Below are 18,317 nucleotides of genomic sequence, written 5' to 3'. Positions count from 1 at the left end.
AAAATCTGATGCAGATTCGTTGCTCTACTCACTGAGTCATTTTGAATGCAACAGCCACACAGTACACATGCTCACTCAACAGCATCTACCCGCCCCCCGCCGACTAGTACAGTGAAGTCATCATTGTTTACACATGTGCATTCCAGTCCACTCTTCTTGGCCACCAGGTTACATCGATGTCCCACAAACCATTCTTGTTATATTAACAATGGCTGTTGGACTTTTTCTGGTCAGACCTCATATGCGCACACACGCATGCACACACATAAAAATATAAATGGACATTCCCCAAACTTTACTCAACGTAACCTTTTCTTAAATTATAGTTCAGTTTTTGTTTTATTTCTAGAGATACACATAACATAAATAAACTCATTCCAAAATTTTATTTTCTACTTGGAAGAAAAAAAATCTTACTAACCTCCTTCATAAATGATTTGCCTATGCGCACCACTTTTGCAAATAAAATGGGATCGTGAGAAAGGTGAGGACCAAGGTAACAGAACATATTGAAGACATCTCTCCTCAAATCTTCAAAGCTCTCTGCTTGTTTTGGTGCTCTTTTATTTTGCAAAGCATTAACAGGTGAGCCTTTAGCACCTTTAGGAACGCCGACCCTATAAAAAGAAGCAAAATTTACATGTATAATATACAATACCCCATTTTAACTTAACACAATCATATTAAAAGTAAAACTTTTCTTGTTTGTATTTGCTTTCTATATTTCAATTGTGCCTAACTGTATTATACCAGCTAATTTAACAAGTAGAAAAAGACAGAAAGAATATTCACCTGAAAAACATTAGAGCTCAGAAAATGTTTCAAATTAATGGCATAAGAAAAAGAAATCAGAGAAATGCAGATTCTAAGTAACATTTAACATACATCATATGAATTTGTTTTTAGTTAAGCTCAGCCAGTCTCAGGAAACTGGATATAGGAATGGGGAACAAAGAATGGACCTCAGAGATGCTGGGGATAAAACAAAAATATATGAATATTACGACACTGATTCAAGTCAATAAACATTTCTCAATCTGGGTTCCACTACCTAGACTGAGCAGGAGGTAGTTTGGTGGAAGGGAAGGTGAGCAGCATAATGAAAGAGGGTTTCACACTAAGAAGGAGAGTATACCCAGAGTTTTCACCTGCTAGCAGGTGTCCCACTGTGGAGTCACAGGGGTCACTCTCTGAGAAGCCTTCATGGTCCACAACCCAGGTGGCACTGGAAGAAAGCAGCCAGCAGCTATGCATGAACCACAAGGCTGAGGCATCTGAGGCAGGCTCTGATCTGTGGTGCTGAAGCCAGAGCTGCTGCCAATACTTCTCTTAAGTATCCTGAAAGTAGGCTGAGCTAGACGACTGGTCAACGCAATAACTAGGGATAATGAAAGAGATTTTCACTAGCAATTTCCAGAAGAGCAGCTTATTTTCTGGGAAAGGTAAGGCAAGAAGAGAAGCAAGGTCCTCACTCAGAGCTACTCAACCAGACACAGAAGAAAATTACACTCAGTAAAAGCCTTAGGAATGTTCTTCCCCCAAAAGAGAAGGGGAAAGTCAAAAACAGAAGAATGGAGTCTTCACTCTCAAAGGAACAAATCCAACCTAGAAGTCTAACCTCTAGTTTTTAGACTACCCTGCAGCACACATTCTCCAATACCTAGTCTAGACATCAGGAGAATTACAATCACTGATTAGCACATATCAGACTGATACACTCTAAATAGTTCTTATCTTCTCATAAAACACACTAAAATGGTTTGAGGAGACAAGATAAATATGCAGATTTTGTTGTAGTACTAAACTATTTCTACCTCAATGATTAGTAAAGCATACATTAACATACCTTCTGTAGAGAGGCTCAATAGTTATGTGAATGAGCTTGCAAATAGCAAGAGCTATTAGCTTATGTGAAGCAGCATAGTATGGAGGCATCTGATCCATAATGTTCTGTGCATGCTGCCAATCACCAATCTTTAATAAGGCTTCCAACAAACCAAGTTTTTGGTTGTCAGGTGGCTAAAAAGAAACAATTACAGCAAAAAATTCTCAGAATATGAACACCAATAAATCTTAATATTTTTTCATTAATAAAAGAGAGCTAAACACACACAGCAATGCATGTCACCAACAGCTGTCATTCATGGGAAATGCAATGTTATAGTCCTCAAAGTATAATCAAGATTTTAGCTATTAAAAAAACCAACAGGATTTTCTTTTACATTTAGCAGAGGCAGTGTGACAGTTTACAGGCTTAGGATTATATTGAGCTGTACTTAATGTTTTATTGGGCCACAGGGAACCAGAATTCATTCATCTTTGAGAATCCCTTTAGGACTTGAAAGACATTAATACACATAGCACAAATATAGTCAATACATTTGTGATTTACTTAGATACATTTTGAATTTTATATAAAAATATGACAGCCTCTTTTGGGAAGGTAGCAATCAAATTAAAAGCAAAACCACCTCTGCAAATTAGTATTCTGAAAACCATGTTTCACCAAAATCAAAATTACGAAATTATTCTTCTATAAGTTGATTAATTATTACAAGTTAAACTGTATAATTATAAATCTAGAAAACAATGTTAATTTTATTAGAAAGAACTACATACCCTTTCTACTTTCTCATCTTCTTTTTCTTTGTCTTTCTCTCGCTCATCAATTTTTTCAGAAGACAATACAACCATCGTAAGTTTTCTAACAATTTGCTTAGCTTCCACAATTTCTCGTTTATGTTCATCCATAATGCAATTATCAGCTGGAAGAAGCTAAAAATGGTTCATTAAAATTTCATAAAATATATAATACTATTTGCATATATAAAAAGCAAATACTGTTTACTATCGATTGATAAAACTGTACATAAGAAGTCTAGCCTATTCATGACCATGATTTCCCATCTAAATAAGTTTCTTTCCATTATGTTCTTAAAATCTGACACAGTTAAGTACCTAAATTTTGTATACCCTTTAAAACTTGGTATTAGTTTGAGTTTCATGTCCCCTGTCTGTTAGAGGTCCTAAATTAATATAATACTACAATGATGTTTACCATTGAATTTATTAGTTTATACAAGAAAATGTGTACATGTTCCATGAAAAATATTATAGATTTCCCCTTTAAAAGCCAAAGCCCAAATTAAGTAAAGTACTTCACATGGACCCAATTTGGGATAGCTAAATTATATAAAGAGGTAAAATTGATTTCTTTAAATTAAAAATTTCAAGTAGAAAAATTATGAACTTGACACCTCACTTTTCATTTTCTAGATACCTATTTGACTTAACGCACAAACTAGTTTCTAGTTTATTACAAAAGAGAAAGTAATGTGTGTACTGTCGACCCTCCATTATGAAAAAGGATCAAGTATGTCAAGTACAGCTATCATATATGAGAGGAAGATGGTTAATGTAGACATTTCATAAAATAAATCACACTAAGAAAAATATAACCAAAGAACCATTACTTAGTAATTTCAGCTAGGCACTATAGTGAGTTATAAAACAAATGTTCCTGCCTCTAGAAATGCATACTCTATTTCAGTAGCTAATTCCAAAGCAAAGTAAACCATCAGGAAACAATAAACAGAAATATAGCAAAATATTGAACTACATATTTTAGACTTCATCCCATTAGTCAAATAATGGGGAGGTGGAAGAAAAGTCACTACAAACTGGTGCAAGGAGGTAAGCAAGACTTTCTCCCATTATTTATGCTCCCCACTGGCAATCAAACCCATTTTTATTGCTTTACTTATCTGCCATAGGTCCTCATCTTTTACTTAGACTATTGTAATTGCCTCTAATATCTCCCATTATAATGGGTGAACTGTAAATTTCTTTATAGTTCTCTCAATTTCTAGTTTTGTGTATTTGAGAATATTTTTAGTTGTATATAAACTTACAACTATCACATCTTCCTAGTGAATACAACTTCATTATTATGACCAAAACAGACCACAAAGTCTATTTTGTCTAATAATCATAATTTCCCTACTATAGTTTTCCCACTCTTTTACTTTCAAACTTCTTTGTCTTTTAGAAGTCTTATGTAATCAATAAATTGGTTTTTAATCCTGTTTGGACATCTTTGTCACCTCAACAGGAACACTTAGTCTGCCTTCATTTATTGTTAAATTCAAACATACCATTAATAAATCAATCATCATTTTTGTATTTTCCATTTGTCCTGCCAGTCTGCACTATAATCTCATACCTATGTCTTCAAATTCTCCTTTTTTCCTGACCAAATTTCCATGTTTTCAGTTTGTACTTCATTCCTCTCCTTTAAATCTTGAATGGCTCTCTATTCCCAACAAGAAAAAAACCCAAACTCCTTACTATGGCACTTAAGGTCCTTCACAGTTTAGACCCAACCTACTTTTCATCCTCATCACCCCTACATACCATCCTAGGCTCCAATTACTCTGAGCTTCCTGGTAACAATGAAGCCCTTTCAAACCTCCTGCCTTTATATCCAGTTAATGCTACCTATGAAGTTTCCCACCTTTTAAGCATAGCCATTGCCTACTGATCATCAAACTCCCAGTTCAACATCACTAGTTTGAATGCCCCCAGAAAGAAAGGATCACTATCTAGTCTGAGGACCCCCCACACATACACAGCACTATGTGAATACCTCCAATATAGTTCCTATTACACAATGCTAAATGTTTTCTCTCCCAGTAGATTATGACTGCTTCCAATGTAGAGATCAAGTTTTATTCACCTCTGTAACCACAATATATGATGATAGGCAAGGAAGTTAAAAGTGACCTCAAAGGCAGTGAAGATGATGTCAGCTTTGAACAGGTTTGTTTTAACTTAATAGATATCCTAATGCACAACATCATAAAACAGAAAGTTCTATACTACAAACCTAGTTTTTCAAACTAACAGGCTAATCTGTTGCTACCTTAAAGATCATCAATCACAATAACATACATACTCTTCTATATCTGGATCCAGCAATAAAAGTACAATACTAGTCATTTATTACCCAGTAAAAACACAAGAAAAGCCACTTTTAAAAAATACGCGAAGACTTCCCCATTCATCCTGAATGCCAAAAATTAACATTGTAGAGAGAAGGAAAGAATATCTAGGTAATCCCGTGTTTCCTATAATTTGTTGCACATAATAGAGAAGTCTAAAACCACATTGGTTAGAACTTGGCCCCTCCCCCCCAAGATCTGACTTGATAATAATTAAGAACTTTTAACTTCATATCCAACCTTGAACTCTGTAAGGGTGACAAAAGGTATTTGATTTCCATAATTTATAAAAGAATTAAAGGCATTCACTTTATAAACACAAAGTAATAATGCATCTGGGCTTCAAAATTAAGACTTGAGAGTCTATGACCAACCCTGAAGTACTAGATAGCTGCCTACTTCTCTTCCCCACCCCTGGAACAGACAACCAAAGACTCTTAGCAGCCCACTTGACTTACATGTACATAGAGATCATCTAAATCAATAAGATTTACTTGTAGAAGTACTGCTGCAACTCTGTATAAAGATGAAGGAGTCTCTCCATTTGGTTCCTTGAAAAACAAAAGTTTCTATTTAGTGCATAAAGTACAATTAAAATCATATCCTTTATCTACCAATATTTAAGAAAAAATTAGATCAATAACTCTTGCTCAACAATAGCCATTGCTCTTCCTGAGCATACATAACATCTGAATTCAGGACAAAGATAATTATGTCAATATCCCTTTTCATACTGAAACATCTGATGATGATCACAAAGAAAGGAGTTTTAAAAATGGACACATTTTACAATGCATGCTAATATTTGAACAAATCTAAAACGTAAACAGAATAGGGTGATTTTATACTGCATAATATTTAGTTTGAATTTCTTTATATGTGTGTTTTCTTAACTTGCTTTTTTTCAAATAGTTCTAGGTGGAAACACAGATAAGACTGACAAACTTGCAAATGCAGAACCATTTGTGTCTGCTTTATACATACTCCCTATTCTTTTGTTTCTTGGGTTTTGTGCTAAGAATGTGTGTTTGTCAGCTGATTTCCCCTTCAAAATAGGTGTCTACATATATTACACATGGATAAATCAATGAGAGAGGAGAGAGGAGAGAGGGGAGAGAGAGAGAGAATGAATCACCAATTCCAGGCCAGTCCATTGGACCCTACAAGGAAACAGAAGGATCTTTGAATGCTATCAAAAAGAATTCTTCCTTAATTTTTACACTACTTGGGGTCAGATGAAAAGAAGAATGAAGTGAGAGCACCTGGCAATTACTAAATGACCGAATGTAAATAAAAAGCAAACAGTGGCTATACATTATATTTTGCTTCTACTCAACGCTGAAAATGAGATCTAAGTAAGGCTCCCCCTACAATTGTTGAGAGGTATTCTGCACATAACACGTGAAGCTAATCAAACTAATACATATATAAAGAAGGCACTGTTTCACTGTAAGTTTTAGGGTACATAAGTTTTCAACTTAACAGTTTCATTTTAAATGTTTATAAAGGGTTATCTGTAGTAACACATTATCCATAAAAACAAAAGAAAACCAGGGTTTCAGGGCAAACCCACAAAAGCTAACTACCTTACTTGAATCCACCAGGAATACTTTCAATATTTCTACATCTGTTTAAATGAGTCACCACCAGAAGCCCAAACTACCAGGCCAAATGTAAACTCCCACACTCTGATCCTCATATTGCTCCACAGAATCCCTGTTCTGTACTACCTCACCTTTCTGCATTCTTGAAAAAATTTCCACAGAATCCTCTGGAATTTATGACCCATTCGCAGCAAAACCCCCTACCTCTCCTCTAACTGTTCCCTCCACCTTCATGCTCAAAGGTGGCTTAGCACTCCCCAGAAATACCGCACCCACTACAACCCAGTCAAGTGGTGCTGTTTTCCCCAGACCCCTGATACTACTAGGCCCAGAGGTGGGGTAAGAGTCTACTTTTTAAAGCTGTTTTCATATTATTTCCCTGCACCCTCTCTCTAAAGCTCACCCAGCTCTTAATTCCCTATCACTTACTATCCCTCACAATTGCGATGTTTTCATTCCATTGTGGTCAAAGAATTTATTTTGTATAATTTCAATGTTCCAAATTCATTGAGATTTGTTTTGTGGTCTCTAACAGGGTCTAGCCTAGATAATGTTCCATGTGCACTTGAGAAGAATTTGTAACCTATTATTGTTGGATGGAGTGTTCTCTCTATATGTCTGTTTAAAGTCCAGTTGGTTTATAATGTTGTTTAAGTGCTCTATTTGCTTATTGATCTTGTCTCACTATTCTATTAATGAGAGTGGGGTATGGAAATGCCCAACAATTATTTAGTAAAACCAATTTCTCCCTTCAACTCTGTTAATGTTCTGAGGCTCTGTTTGGTGCACATGTGCTTATAAATACTGTACCTTCTTGGTAGGTTGCCACTTTTATCAGTATATAATATTCTTTGTTGTCTGTTGTTAGAAAAATATCTTACAGTCTATTTTGTCTGATAATAGAATAGCCCCACTTCTCTCCTGGATACTATTTGCATGAGATATGTATTTCCATACTTTTACTTTGAACATAGTTGTATTGTTGGATCTAAAGTGCGTCTCTTAAAGATAGCATATAGTTGAATCTTGCTTTTCTTATACATTCTGCTGAACTGTGCCTTTTAATTAAAGTTTAATTCATTTACACTTAAATTTACTGACAAGGAGGGACTTCTGCCATTTTGCTAAGCCTATGTATCTTATGTTTTCTTCCTCATTTCCTATTACTTACTGCCTTCATTTGTGTTTGACTTTTTTAGTAGTTTACCATTTTGATTTCCTTCTCCTTGCCTTTTGTTTATTTCCTAGTTATTTTCTTAGTGGTTGCCATAGGTACTATTACAATTAACACTTTAAACTTATAATAACCTAGTTTTAATTAATATTGACTTAATCTCAATAGTATAAAAAATTCTGCACCTATACATCTTTATCCCTCCCTCTTTTATAACATTACACATTGTGTGCCAATTCAGATTTATAATTATTGTTTTATTCCTTTCTCTTTTAAGCCATATAGGAAAAAAGGAGCTACAATACAAAAATAGTAATAATAATAACCACAGTGGCTTTTATGTTTACCTATAGGTACCTTAACTAGTGTTTATTTCTTCATACGGCTTCAAGTTATTTTATAGTGTCCTTTCATTTCAGCCTGAAGGGCTCCGTTTAGCATTTCTTGGAGGGCAGCTCTACTAGTGATGAACTCCCCCAGCTCCTGTTTTAACTTGGAATATCATCATCTCTTATTTGTGAAGGGCAGTCTTGCTGGATTCAGAGTTATTGGTTAACAATTGTATTCTTTCAGCACCTTATACATGACATCACACTGCCTTCCCAAGAGAAATCAGCTGTAAATCTTTTTGAGGATCTCTTGTACATAACGGGTCGCATCTATTTTATTGCTTTCAAGATTCTCTTTGTCTCTGGCTTCAACAATTTGACTGTACTGTGTCTCAGTGTGAAATCTCTTTAGAGTTTTTCCTGCTTGGTGTTTGTGGACTTTCTTTGATGTGAAGTTTCATATTTTTTCAGAAATTTTCAACCATTATTTTTTCAAATATGCTTTCTGTCCTTTCATCTCTCTCCCCTGCCTCTAGGACTCCATAATGTACATACTGGTACACTTGATGGTGTCCTGTAGGTCTCATAGGCTCTGTTCATGTTTCTTTGTTTTTGCCCTCTTTCTGCTCCTCAGAATGGATAGCCTCAATTGACTATCAAGTTGGCTGATTGTTTCTTCAGCCTTCTCAAATTTGCTCTCGCACCCCTCTAGTAAGTATTTCACTGTAGTTATTGTACCTTTTTTATCCCAGAATTTGTTTGGTTCCTTTTTTATAATTATTTCTTTATTGATATTCTATCTGATGAGATCATACTTTTCTGGTTTCCTTTAGTTCTCCCCATGATTTCCTATAGATCACAAGCATATTTAGGATGGTTGACTTAAATTATTGATCTAGTAAGTCCATTGCTTGGGTTTCTTCAAGGACAGTTTCTATTATTTTTTCTTGCGAATAAGCCATATTTTGTTTGTCTACACACCTCATTATTTCTTGTTGAAAATTGGACATTTGAGTATTATGCAGCAACTTAGAAAATCACATTCTGCACCTGCTCTGGGGTTTATTGATGCTGCTTACTGGGGGTTATTGTTTGCTTGAACAGTGACTTTCCTAAACTCATTTTCTAAAGTCTATATTATTGTCATGTGTGGCCACTGAATCTGCATTCTGTTAACTTAGTAGTCAGCTAGTGTTTTAAGTTTTTTTAAAGGCCAGAGGGCCCCACCCAGCCAAAAAAAAAAGAAGATAAATAACCTCCCACTCTTTGCAAATTGGCGGTGTGTTAGGGCACTCCTCAACACTTGGCAAGGTCATTTATAACCCTGCCTTAGTCTTCACTTCCTGTTTTTACAGAGCCTGAAGGCCATTCAGAGGAAAACAGCTCAGGGTCTTCTCAGCCCTTTTCTGAGCATGCATAGAGTTCTAGGCATGTACATGGCCTTTTTCCCCTATTACCTGGTATATTCATCTACTTTTTAAAAGCCATTATTCCCCTCCTCCACCCCCTGCCACAAAGCTTCTTATTCAACTTCTTCCTTCCCAACTTTTCAAGTCCCTCTATCACTTGTCCAACTGTTGTTTCTTGTTCCAGGCTGCTAAAGCCAATAGTTGTTAAAGGCAAAATCCTTTGGGCAAAAGCCACCCCAGCTCTGGGGATGTTCCCAGTCAGGCAAAAGAAAAGACAGGCCATCCCAGATAGGTCAAAACCCACAGTTCTCTGAAAACAATTATTTGCATCCTCTGGCATTAGCGATCCTCACTAGGAGTGTGGGCTTCTATCTTCATGGCCAACCATGTATCTGAGTGTGATAGATAGTACATAGGCAATTTAAAATGTGACATTGCTCTTATCCCATAGCAGTAGCTTTCTTCACCAAGGTTTTCCTTGGTTGTTTTACGTTTTTTTTTTTATTAAATTCCAGAGTCCTGTAAAAGTTGATTGACAGTTTTTGCCAACTCCTTGGTTACTTTTATGGAGGGACAGACCTCCAGAGTTCTCTACTCTGCCATTTTCATGGTGTCTTATTGTTGCCATCTGTGGACCCCAGCATCACTGCCCTTCATTTAGCACTGCCCCTCTGATTCACTGTAGCTCTCCCCATCTCTATTCCTCTCCTAATTTTAAATTTTCATATACATGTAAATGATAGTTCCATCTTGCTGGCCTCTTTGCTCCTTGACTTTCTCTTCCCCAAATCTTCTCCCTTACCTATCTCAGCCATTCCCTCGATATCTTAAACTTAGTATTACCAATACCTACAACCCCTACAAAATGCCAATTTCACATATCTACCCTCAAGTGGGTCCTTAATGCTGATGGCCAATCATACTCTATCTCCATTGGCCATTCACTCTCTCACTGTCTTACACAACTATTTCCTATCATCTCTCCTAATCTCCAAAACCTCCTCTGTCATTCTCTCTGCTGATGACCTTGCTTTCTATTTCAATGAGAAACTACTGCAATCAATAGGACTTTTATAAACTATCACCATCATATCTACCCACCTACCAACAACTATACCAACATATGCTGCCTTTCCACCTGCTATTATAGATAAATTCTCTGTGCGCCTATTTAAAGTCAGTCCATCCCCTTATGTCATTAACTCCATTCTCTTTCATACTCAAGAACACTACTCCAGTAATTCTTTCCTCTCTCCTACATCATCAGCTTTCCTCTTTTTTACTCAATCATTCCAATCAGCATAGAAATGAGTTTCTCTTTCCCATCTTAAAATCTCTCCAGCTCACTTGCCGTACCAGCTACCACCCCATTTGTCTGTGTCTCTGCAGCAACTCCTTTATAGAGCTGACTAATCTCACTGTCTCCAATTTCACTCTCCCCATTCCCTCTTAACACTACTCCAACTCTACCAAAATAGCTAGCTTTGACCTTACTGCTGATAAATCCAATTATTAATTTTTCGTTCTCACCTTAAATGACCTATCAGAGGTATTTAACAGAGTTGATCGTTCCTTCTTCCATTTAGCTTCCAAAATTCCATATTCTCTTTGTTTTCCTCTTACCTCATATGTTCCTCCCATCCTCCCAGGCCCTTTAATATTGAAATGCCACAAGAATGAGCCCTTGGATCTCCTCTCTTATCTCTTTATAGCCAACCCCTGATGATTTCATCCATTATTACAACTTTAAATATCATCTCCACACTTTTGACACCTATGTTTCTATTCTAGCCCAGTCCTTTCTCTGGAACACCAGATCCATACGTCCAGTAATGTACTGAACATCTCCACTGGGATATCTAACAGACATCTCAAACTTAACAGGTCCAAAACTTAACCTTACTGACAATACTCTACATCCATTTCACCTGAAATCTGCCCTATCTCAGATGATGATAACACCATCTTTGTAGCTGCTCAATCCAAAACCAAAAAGTCTTTAACTCTATTCTCTCATATTCTGTATCTAATCTACCTAAATACTATTGGCTCTGCCTTCAAAATATATTCAGAATCTCATCAACTTCCACTGCTACCTTAACCATATCAATCCTTTAACCTCAGTCAAAATACAAATGCACACTATCTCTTTTTGTCTCTCATCTCTCTCACACAAACACTACTCATGTCATTACTAGAGATGGCTACTAAAGAAACTCCTCAGTTTAAGAGCTAGTAATTAATAGAGAAAAATTAAAGCACTTGTCCTGTCTTTCCAGTAGGAATGTATTTCAGGGTAACCAAACAACCAAGCTGATAAGGGACAACTCTTCTTCATAAAAAGAATGACACCTAAAAAATGTAGAAGGCATCATAAAATTAGTAAATTTCAAGAATTTGAAACCTTAAATAGTTGACTCAGGAAAGGATCATACATGCATTCTAAACCACTTAATGTAAGACTGATGGAAAAAAATGGGTGTTCACATGGTGACTAAGTATCAACCTGCAGATAACCTGCTACTGACAAGGGAGGAAGTATCACTGTATAATGGAGTAAAAGGACTGTCATCAACTTACTGGAACATTAACAGTCAGACACAATATAAAACATAATGCACAACCCTCTTAGTATTTTTGCTTTTAAATATTTTACCCGAACATAATCAAATCAAGCCTTTAGGCCCAACTCCAGGCACATAAGGAAGACAGGAAACAAAGAACAAATTAAACCAACCATGAAAAAGCAATTAGATAAATTCAAAAGGTAGAGTGTGCTATGGGGATTGAACAAGTTGATGTCATTAAACAAAAGGAAGATACTATTCTAAATCAAATAATTCTAACAATCAAATATAATGTTGTTGTGTTTGATCAGATCATTTGACCAAACCAGTTGTAAAATGCATTTTGGGGGAGGGAGGCAATTTGGGAAATATGAATATGGTCTGTGTTTATTATATGATAACAATCTAGTTAGGTATGAAATTGGTATCATGGTTAAACAGAAAAATGTCCTTACTTTTAAAAAATACAAACTAACATATCGAGGAATAAATGTTCATGATACCTGTAATATAAATTAATATTTCAAAAAAAGTATACCACCATGTTAATAAACTTACTTCTAGGTGACGGGGTTATGGGTATATGTTATATTATACACTCTTTCCTATATGTTTGAAAATGTTCATAATAAAGTGAAAAAGTAAAAAGAAACAAAATGAAAAAACTAAGTCACATCACATCACTCTCCTACTCAGAATCTTCCAGGCTTCAGCAAGCATCAAAGTCAAAAACTTCGCACTAGCTCTGTGTAATCTAGTCTCTCATCTTTGAACTCCTCTCCTATCGCTCTCCCATTCAATCACTCTGATCCAGCCACACTGGTCTCCTTGCTGCTCTTCAACACATCAGCATGCTTACACCTTAAGGCTTTGCTTTGCTTTAGCTCTTCTCTTTGCCTGAAGATTCTTCTCCAGATATCTATAGTCTACATCCTACATCCTTCATTTGTTTGTTTAAATCTCATCTTTTCAATGAGGTCTACTCTTACTATTCTATTTAAAATTACAACCTGCCACTCCAGCACTCCCAATCTTCCTTATCCTACTCTGTATTATTTTTTCACTCCATCTCACTGATCTACTTCTAACATACCATATAATTTACTTAGAATGTTAGTTTAGCTTCATAAAGGCAAGATTTTCTATTTGTTTACAGATGTAGCCCAGCACCTAGAACATTACCTAGCATGTAAAAGGTGTTCAATCAATATTTCTTAAATGAATCAATTTGGTTTATAACATCACCTAATCATGCTACCACTGTTACTACTACTATTGTATTTTGACTCCACAAATCAAGGAGCTGTGATGGTGAGAGTCATCATCTCCTTCCTCTTTCCTATGGCAAGACACCTCGAACCAAGCTTGTCTTTTGATACACTTTCTAGTACTCCATTCTTCCCTGTCCTTTGTGCTGCCCCTCATACTGTCCCTAAATCTTCTATCACAGCAATCCCTGTTAGGGGAGTCAAGCAGATATGCCTGTCCAATTTTCCAAAATGATCATACACTCTAAAACTGCTTACACCCCTTACTACCCTTCCAAGTCAAAGCATCCAGGATAGCTAACCACAGGTTGAAACTAGAATAAAATCACTCTCACTGACTTCATGGCAGAAATAATGAGCTTTGCCTAGAAGTCCTAGCATTAAGGTGGGGAGGGGGAACAGTGGCCTGTCAACCCAAATAAGTCCCAACTGGTGAAAATGTAGGTTGCAAGCAGGAGTGAACATTATCAAACAGTGATGGAAAGAGGGGAGGGTGGAATAAAGCAAGGAACATACAGGGTGACCATACATGCCTAGGAGCCAATTACCAGGGTTATGTTCTCTAAGCAGTTCCTGATTTTGGTGGCTTTCCTTACTTTACCTCCCAGACAACAAATTACCTAAAATTCTCTGACATTTCCTCCCCTGGCCTTAGTGGTCCTTAAGACTGCAGATTCTCACAACCAGATACCTCAGGTAATAGAAACAAGGCAATGGTGTTACAAAAAGCAATATGAGGGTTACTCTTTCCAACACTAGGTTATTTCTAAATCACATGTTTCTTGGTTGGGTACTTCTTATACAGGGTCTGGTACAAATAACACCCCTTTCTTATTACAAAAGCATAAACATGTAATTCTGTAACACAACAATATCACACTCAAGAACACCATATAACATTTTAGGTGAAATGTTCAAATGGAAACTACAAATTATTACACTTATATTATTACCCTACCTACCACACTCAAGCTGGCCTTACTTCTGCTGGACCTTGTATTGTAAAATGGCCCAATATCTATTTAAAAAAGGATTATTCCAACACTGTCAACCCCCAGGGAAATTTAATTCAGCTCAAAAAGTGTTACTATTATGAGGAATATATTCATATAAAAATTTTAATTCTAAAACTCATATTCAACTAACAATACTTGATGTTATACAATAGATCATTATTACTCAAGTGTGCTATGTAAACCTACAGCCTCCAAAGCCCTAACCTATATTCCAATTAATCATGCCTAAGTTAAATTTCAATTATCCTGTCACTTTAGCAGTTGGCTTCATGTTCTCAAAGCCAAAACTATCATGGTCTCTTAATATGTGATGAAATACTTGAACTTCTCCTTCCCTGTACTAAGAGTGGACTCCCTGGTTTCTGATAGGAACTGGAATAGCTGCCATCACTAACTTTTGAACAAAGGTGAAATACTCTTGCCTCAAAACCCTACCATGTGTCTTGTTTGATATCAAAAAGCTATATGCTTTCAAGTTCTGATCTGATTTCCATTCTAGAGCATCCCAGATTGTGAAAAATAAAAGATAACCAGAGGCAGTAGGTGGTATATCATTTGAGAATCCTAAAAGAAATCATCTTAATATCTATCCTGAACTTGCGTTCCAGAGGACAGAAATAGACACGCTTTACCAGAGAATTCACAGTACCTCACAAAACAACAGCATATCTTAAATACTCAATAAATGAGTATTTCTTGATTAGTTGAATAACCCAAGCAAGCAGACAAATCACGAAAGCTATACCAAAAGGCTAATGGAGGCCTTATTACATTAAAATCTTCCATGCTATCAAGAGACAGACCACTTATTTACAACTAGTGAGCACTTACTATAGACTAAGTAGTAATTTAATCCAGAGAAATTAGTAAAACATAGACCCTGCCCTAAATGACTCACAATCTGGCAAAGGAGATAGACATAGTTTATTCTAATATAACCTGAGAAGTGTTAGTCTGTGTCAAGTTTTACAAAAATATAGATCAAGAAGTGACTAATTCTGCATGGGTGAAGTATCAGCCAAGACTTTATAGAGCAAGCAGCACTTGATTTTACAGAATAAATAGAAGTTCATAAGATTAAGGAAAGACAGGTGAGAGAGTTATATAAGAATAGTTTTCTGGTTATAAGGAACTGCATGTAAACAAAAGTCTATCCAGAAGATATCCAGCCATGTAATATAAAAAATAGAGACATTTATTGAAGAAGATACAAGATACAAGGAACACTATACACAGGACAATGACACCTCAGTCCCCTTCGAGTAGGTACCTGGGGACCTCACACAGTTCTTCCAGTCGCCATCAGCTGCCCTGTCATATTTTCCTGAATCTCATTGATGGTCTGAAATCTCTTCCCTTTCAAAGGTGATTTTACTTTTGGAAAAAGCCAGACAGGGCACCAAATCTGGGCTGTAGGGAAGCTGAGTCACCCAGGTGATTTGATGTTTCACAAAAAACTGCATAAGATGTGATGCATGAGCAAGCACATTGTCATGATAAAGCTGCCAATCACCAGTTGCCCACCACTGTGGCCTTCTGAATCATCCAAATAGTTTCCTCAGAGGAATGTTCAAGCTTAATGTAAAATTTGATGCAGATTTGTTGCTCTGCTCAGTCAGTTTGAATGCCACAGCCACATAATACACATGCTCACTCTACAGGATGGCTACTACCCACTGACTCGTATAGTGAAGTCATCACTGCTCGTGCATGCTCATTCCAGTCCACTTTCCTTGGCTGCCAGGTTACATCAGTGGTCATGCAACTATTCTCATTATATTAACAATGGCTGGATTTTTTCTGGAGAGACCTCGTATACATACCAATGCCTATACCTAAGTTCAGAAAATAGCTAGTAATTTCATATGACCAGAATATCAGATTTGAGGGCAAAGAACACTAAAGTTGAGACTGGAAAGAAAGAATAGGGCTACACTGTGAATAGCCTTTTCTGACATGTTTAGTAGTTTGAATTTCATCCTGTAAGGAAAGGTTTTTGAGCAGTCAATTAGATCTCTTTTAAAATGTAATAGCATAAATAACATGAAAGATGAGTTTAAAGAGAAATAATCAGAGGCAAAGATTTACTACGTAACTACTCAAGTGGCTTGAGTGAAAATTATTCAGTGTTCATTGTCTACATAATAAAATTATAACTCAACAGAGTATTCAAGGCACTTGACAATAAAAAGTGCACCTACCTTTCCAATTTCACTTCCTGTCCCTTCTTTACCCCACATCTTACAGAACAGCCACATCTGACTATACACCATTTCTTCAATCTCTTATGTACATTCATACCATCACATCTTCACTCACACTATTTATTACTTCTACACAGACAACTCTCAATAAACAAGCACTCGTCCTTCTTCAAGGTCCAGGTTTTTTAAAGTTTATATCTATAAAGTCTTCCCTGATTCCAACTCTCCCAAGGCAAAAAATTTATTATGCTTTCCTCTAGGCTTTCACATCACATCATTCATCTTACAAATACAGTACTTATTACAGCTTATTGTTAGCTATCCATTTATCTATCTCCTCTGCTAGAATGGTTGAGCTGAAACCAATAATTTACAAATAAAATTATACATATAAAATCATGAAATTAACCTATAGATAGATATAGATACACACACACACATACATTTTTTTTTACCTGGTAAAACTTGAATTTGAACCCAAGAATATGACACAGTGTTTGCGGTTCACACATACTCATGTAAGATTCTAATAAAGATATAAAGAAGTCATCGTGTTCCGGCCTGCATTCAAACACTTCTAAAATGACATCCAAAACTCTATTGGGATCCAAATTAAAGCATCCTGTAACAGATGAGATATACAAAATTCAAAATGATTATACATCATTTCTAGTAAAGCCATTAACTTTCAGGGACAACTTATATAATAAATAAGATAAAAATATTTTTAAAAACAACTTCTTTTACAAGTTTGCTTCCCCTGCCCCAGAGGGAAATCTTTATAATTTTTAAGATCATCAAGTCATGCCCCACATTTTACAGATGAGAAATGTGACTTGCCCACGATTACAAAATGGGTTAATAACAGGGCTGGGCTGGTGCTCAAAACCTGTGACACTAAGTTGAGTAAACTTTCTTCTATGGTACACTGTCTCATCAGTTCTTCATTACTCAGGCTAGTGAAAGAGCACCACATTTTTGAACACTTAGCAAAGTATGAAAATCAAACAATGCATTTTTTACAAGTTAGACAACTAAAGGTTTTCTTAATGTTTCATGCAGAAGTTATTTGTAATGTTGATAAAAAGTTCACAAAAGTAGACCATTTTGAGAATAACTTTGTAGTTTTATCTTATATACACAACAAAACTACAAAACATAATTGTATCACTGATTATATTTATTGCTTTTGGTAGCATTCTAAAGGGAAAACACGTATACTGCTGATAACAAAAGAGATGGGAAAACATCAAAGAACTAGGGACATAAAAAAAGACTAGACAAAACAAGCAAAACAAGAACAAAATAGACGATCAAGGTAGAGCAGGAAAAGAAAGGGAAGAAGCACTGAATAGGTGCTGATGGCCACTTATCCTTACTAATCTCCAATGGTAAGCTAAAAAGGGCCCATGGACTTAACAAACATTCCTGTCAGCCACCCTCCTCTTAATATGTGTATCACCTCTATTTGCATTCAGCTTCAGCTGTTACCATAATTAAATTATAATGCAGTCACATCATATATGCATTTAATTTATGAGGATGCATCTATTTATACACAGCAAATAAGAAAAGTAATTTAAGTAATGTAGGCCATTCCACCCACCATTCCTCTCAAAATGTATTCTTATGACCCAGAGCGAGCATGAGCTATCAATCTGCTGTTCCCTCAATTTACATCAGTTTCTACGTGCCTTATGCATCAAGTTAAATGAAATTCTAATATTTTCAATAACATATTTTTCA

General features: G+C 36.0%; 1 protein-coding gene across 7 annotated transcripts in view; it reads right to left on the bottom strand.

Annotated features, from left to right (window-relative positions):
* THOC2 (THO complex 2) overlaps positions 1 to 18,317 on the bottom strand; it is a 117,834-nt gene that overhangs the window by 52,268 nt on the left and 47,249 nt on the right. For all 7 annotated transcript variants that reach the window (XM_045852173.1, XM_045852169.1, XM_045852168.1 and 4 more), the window contains exons 8-12: positions 17,027 to 17,193; positions 5,459 to 5,551; positions 2,620 to 2,775; positions 1,847 to 2,019; positions 422 to 617 (exon numbers count right to left, since the gene is read on the bottom strand). In XM_045852173.1, coding sequence (XP_045708129.1) covers positions 422 to 617; positions 1,847 to 2,019; positions 2,620 to 2,775; positions 5,459 to 5,551; positions 17,027 to 17,193 — 785 coding nt within the window. The remainder of the gene's footprint in view (positions 1 to 421; positions 618 to 1,846; positions 2,020 to 2,619; positions 2,776 to 5,458; positions 5,552 to 17,026; positions 17,194 to 18,317) is intronic.

The sequence above is a fragment of the Phyllostomus hastatus genome, unplaced genomic scaffold (assembly GCF_019186645.2).
Source record: "Phyllostomus hastatus isolate PE091 unplaced genomic scaffold, TTU_PhHast_1.1 phas_contig_90, whole genome shotgun sequence".
In the NCBI taxonomy this organism is placed as follows: domain Eukaryota; kingdom Metazoa; phylum Chordata; class Mammalia; order Chiroptera; family Phyllostomidae; genus Phyllostomus; species Phyllostomus hastatus.
The sequence above is the reverse complement of the archived record's forward strand: the minus strand, read 5'-3'. Positions and strand labels throughout refer to the sequence as shown.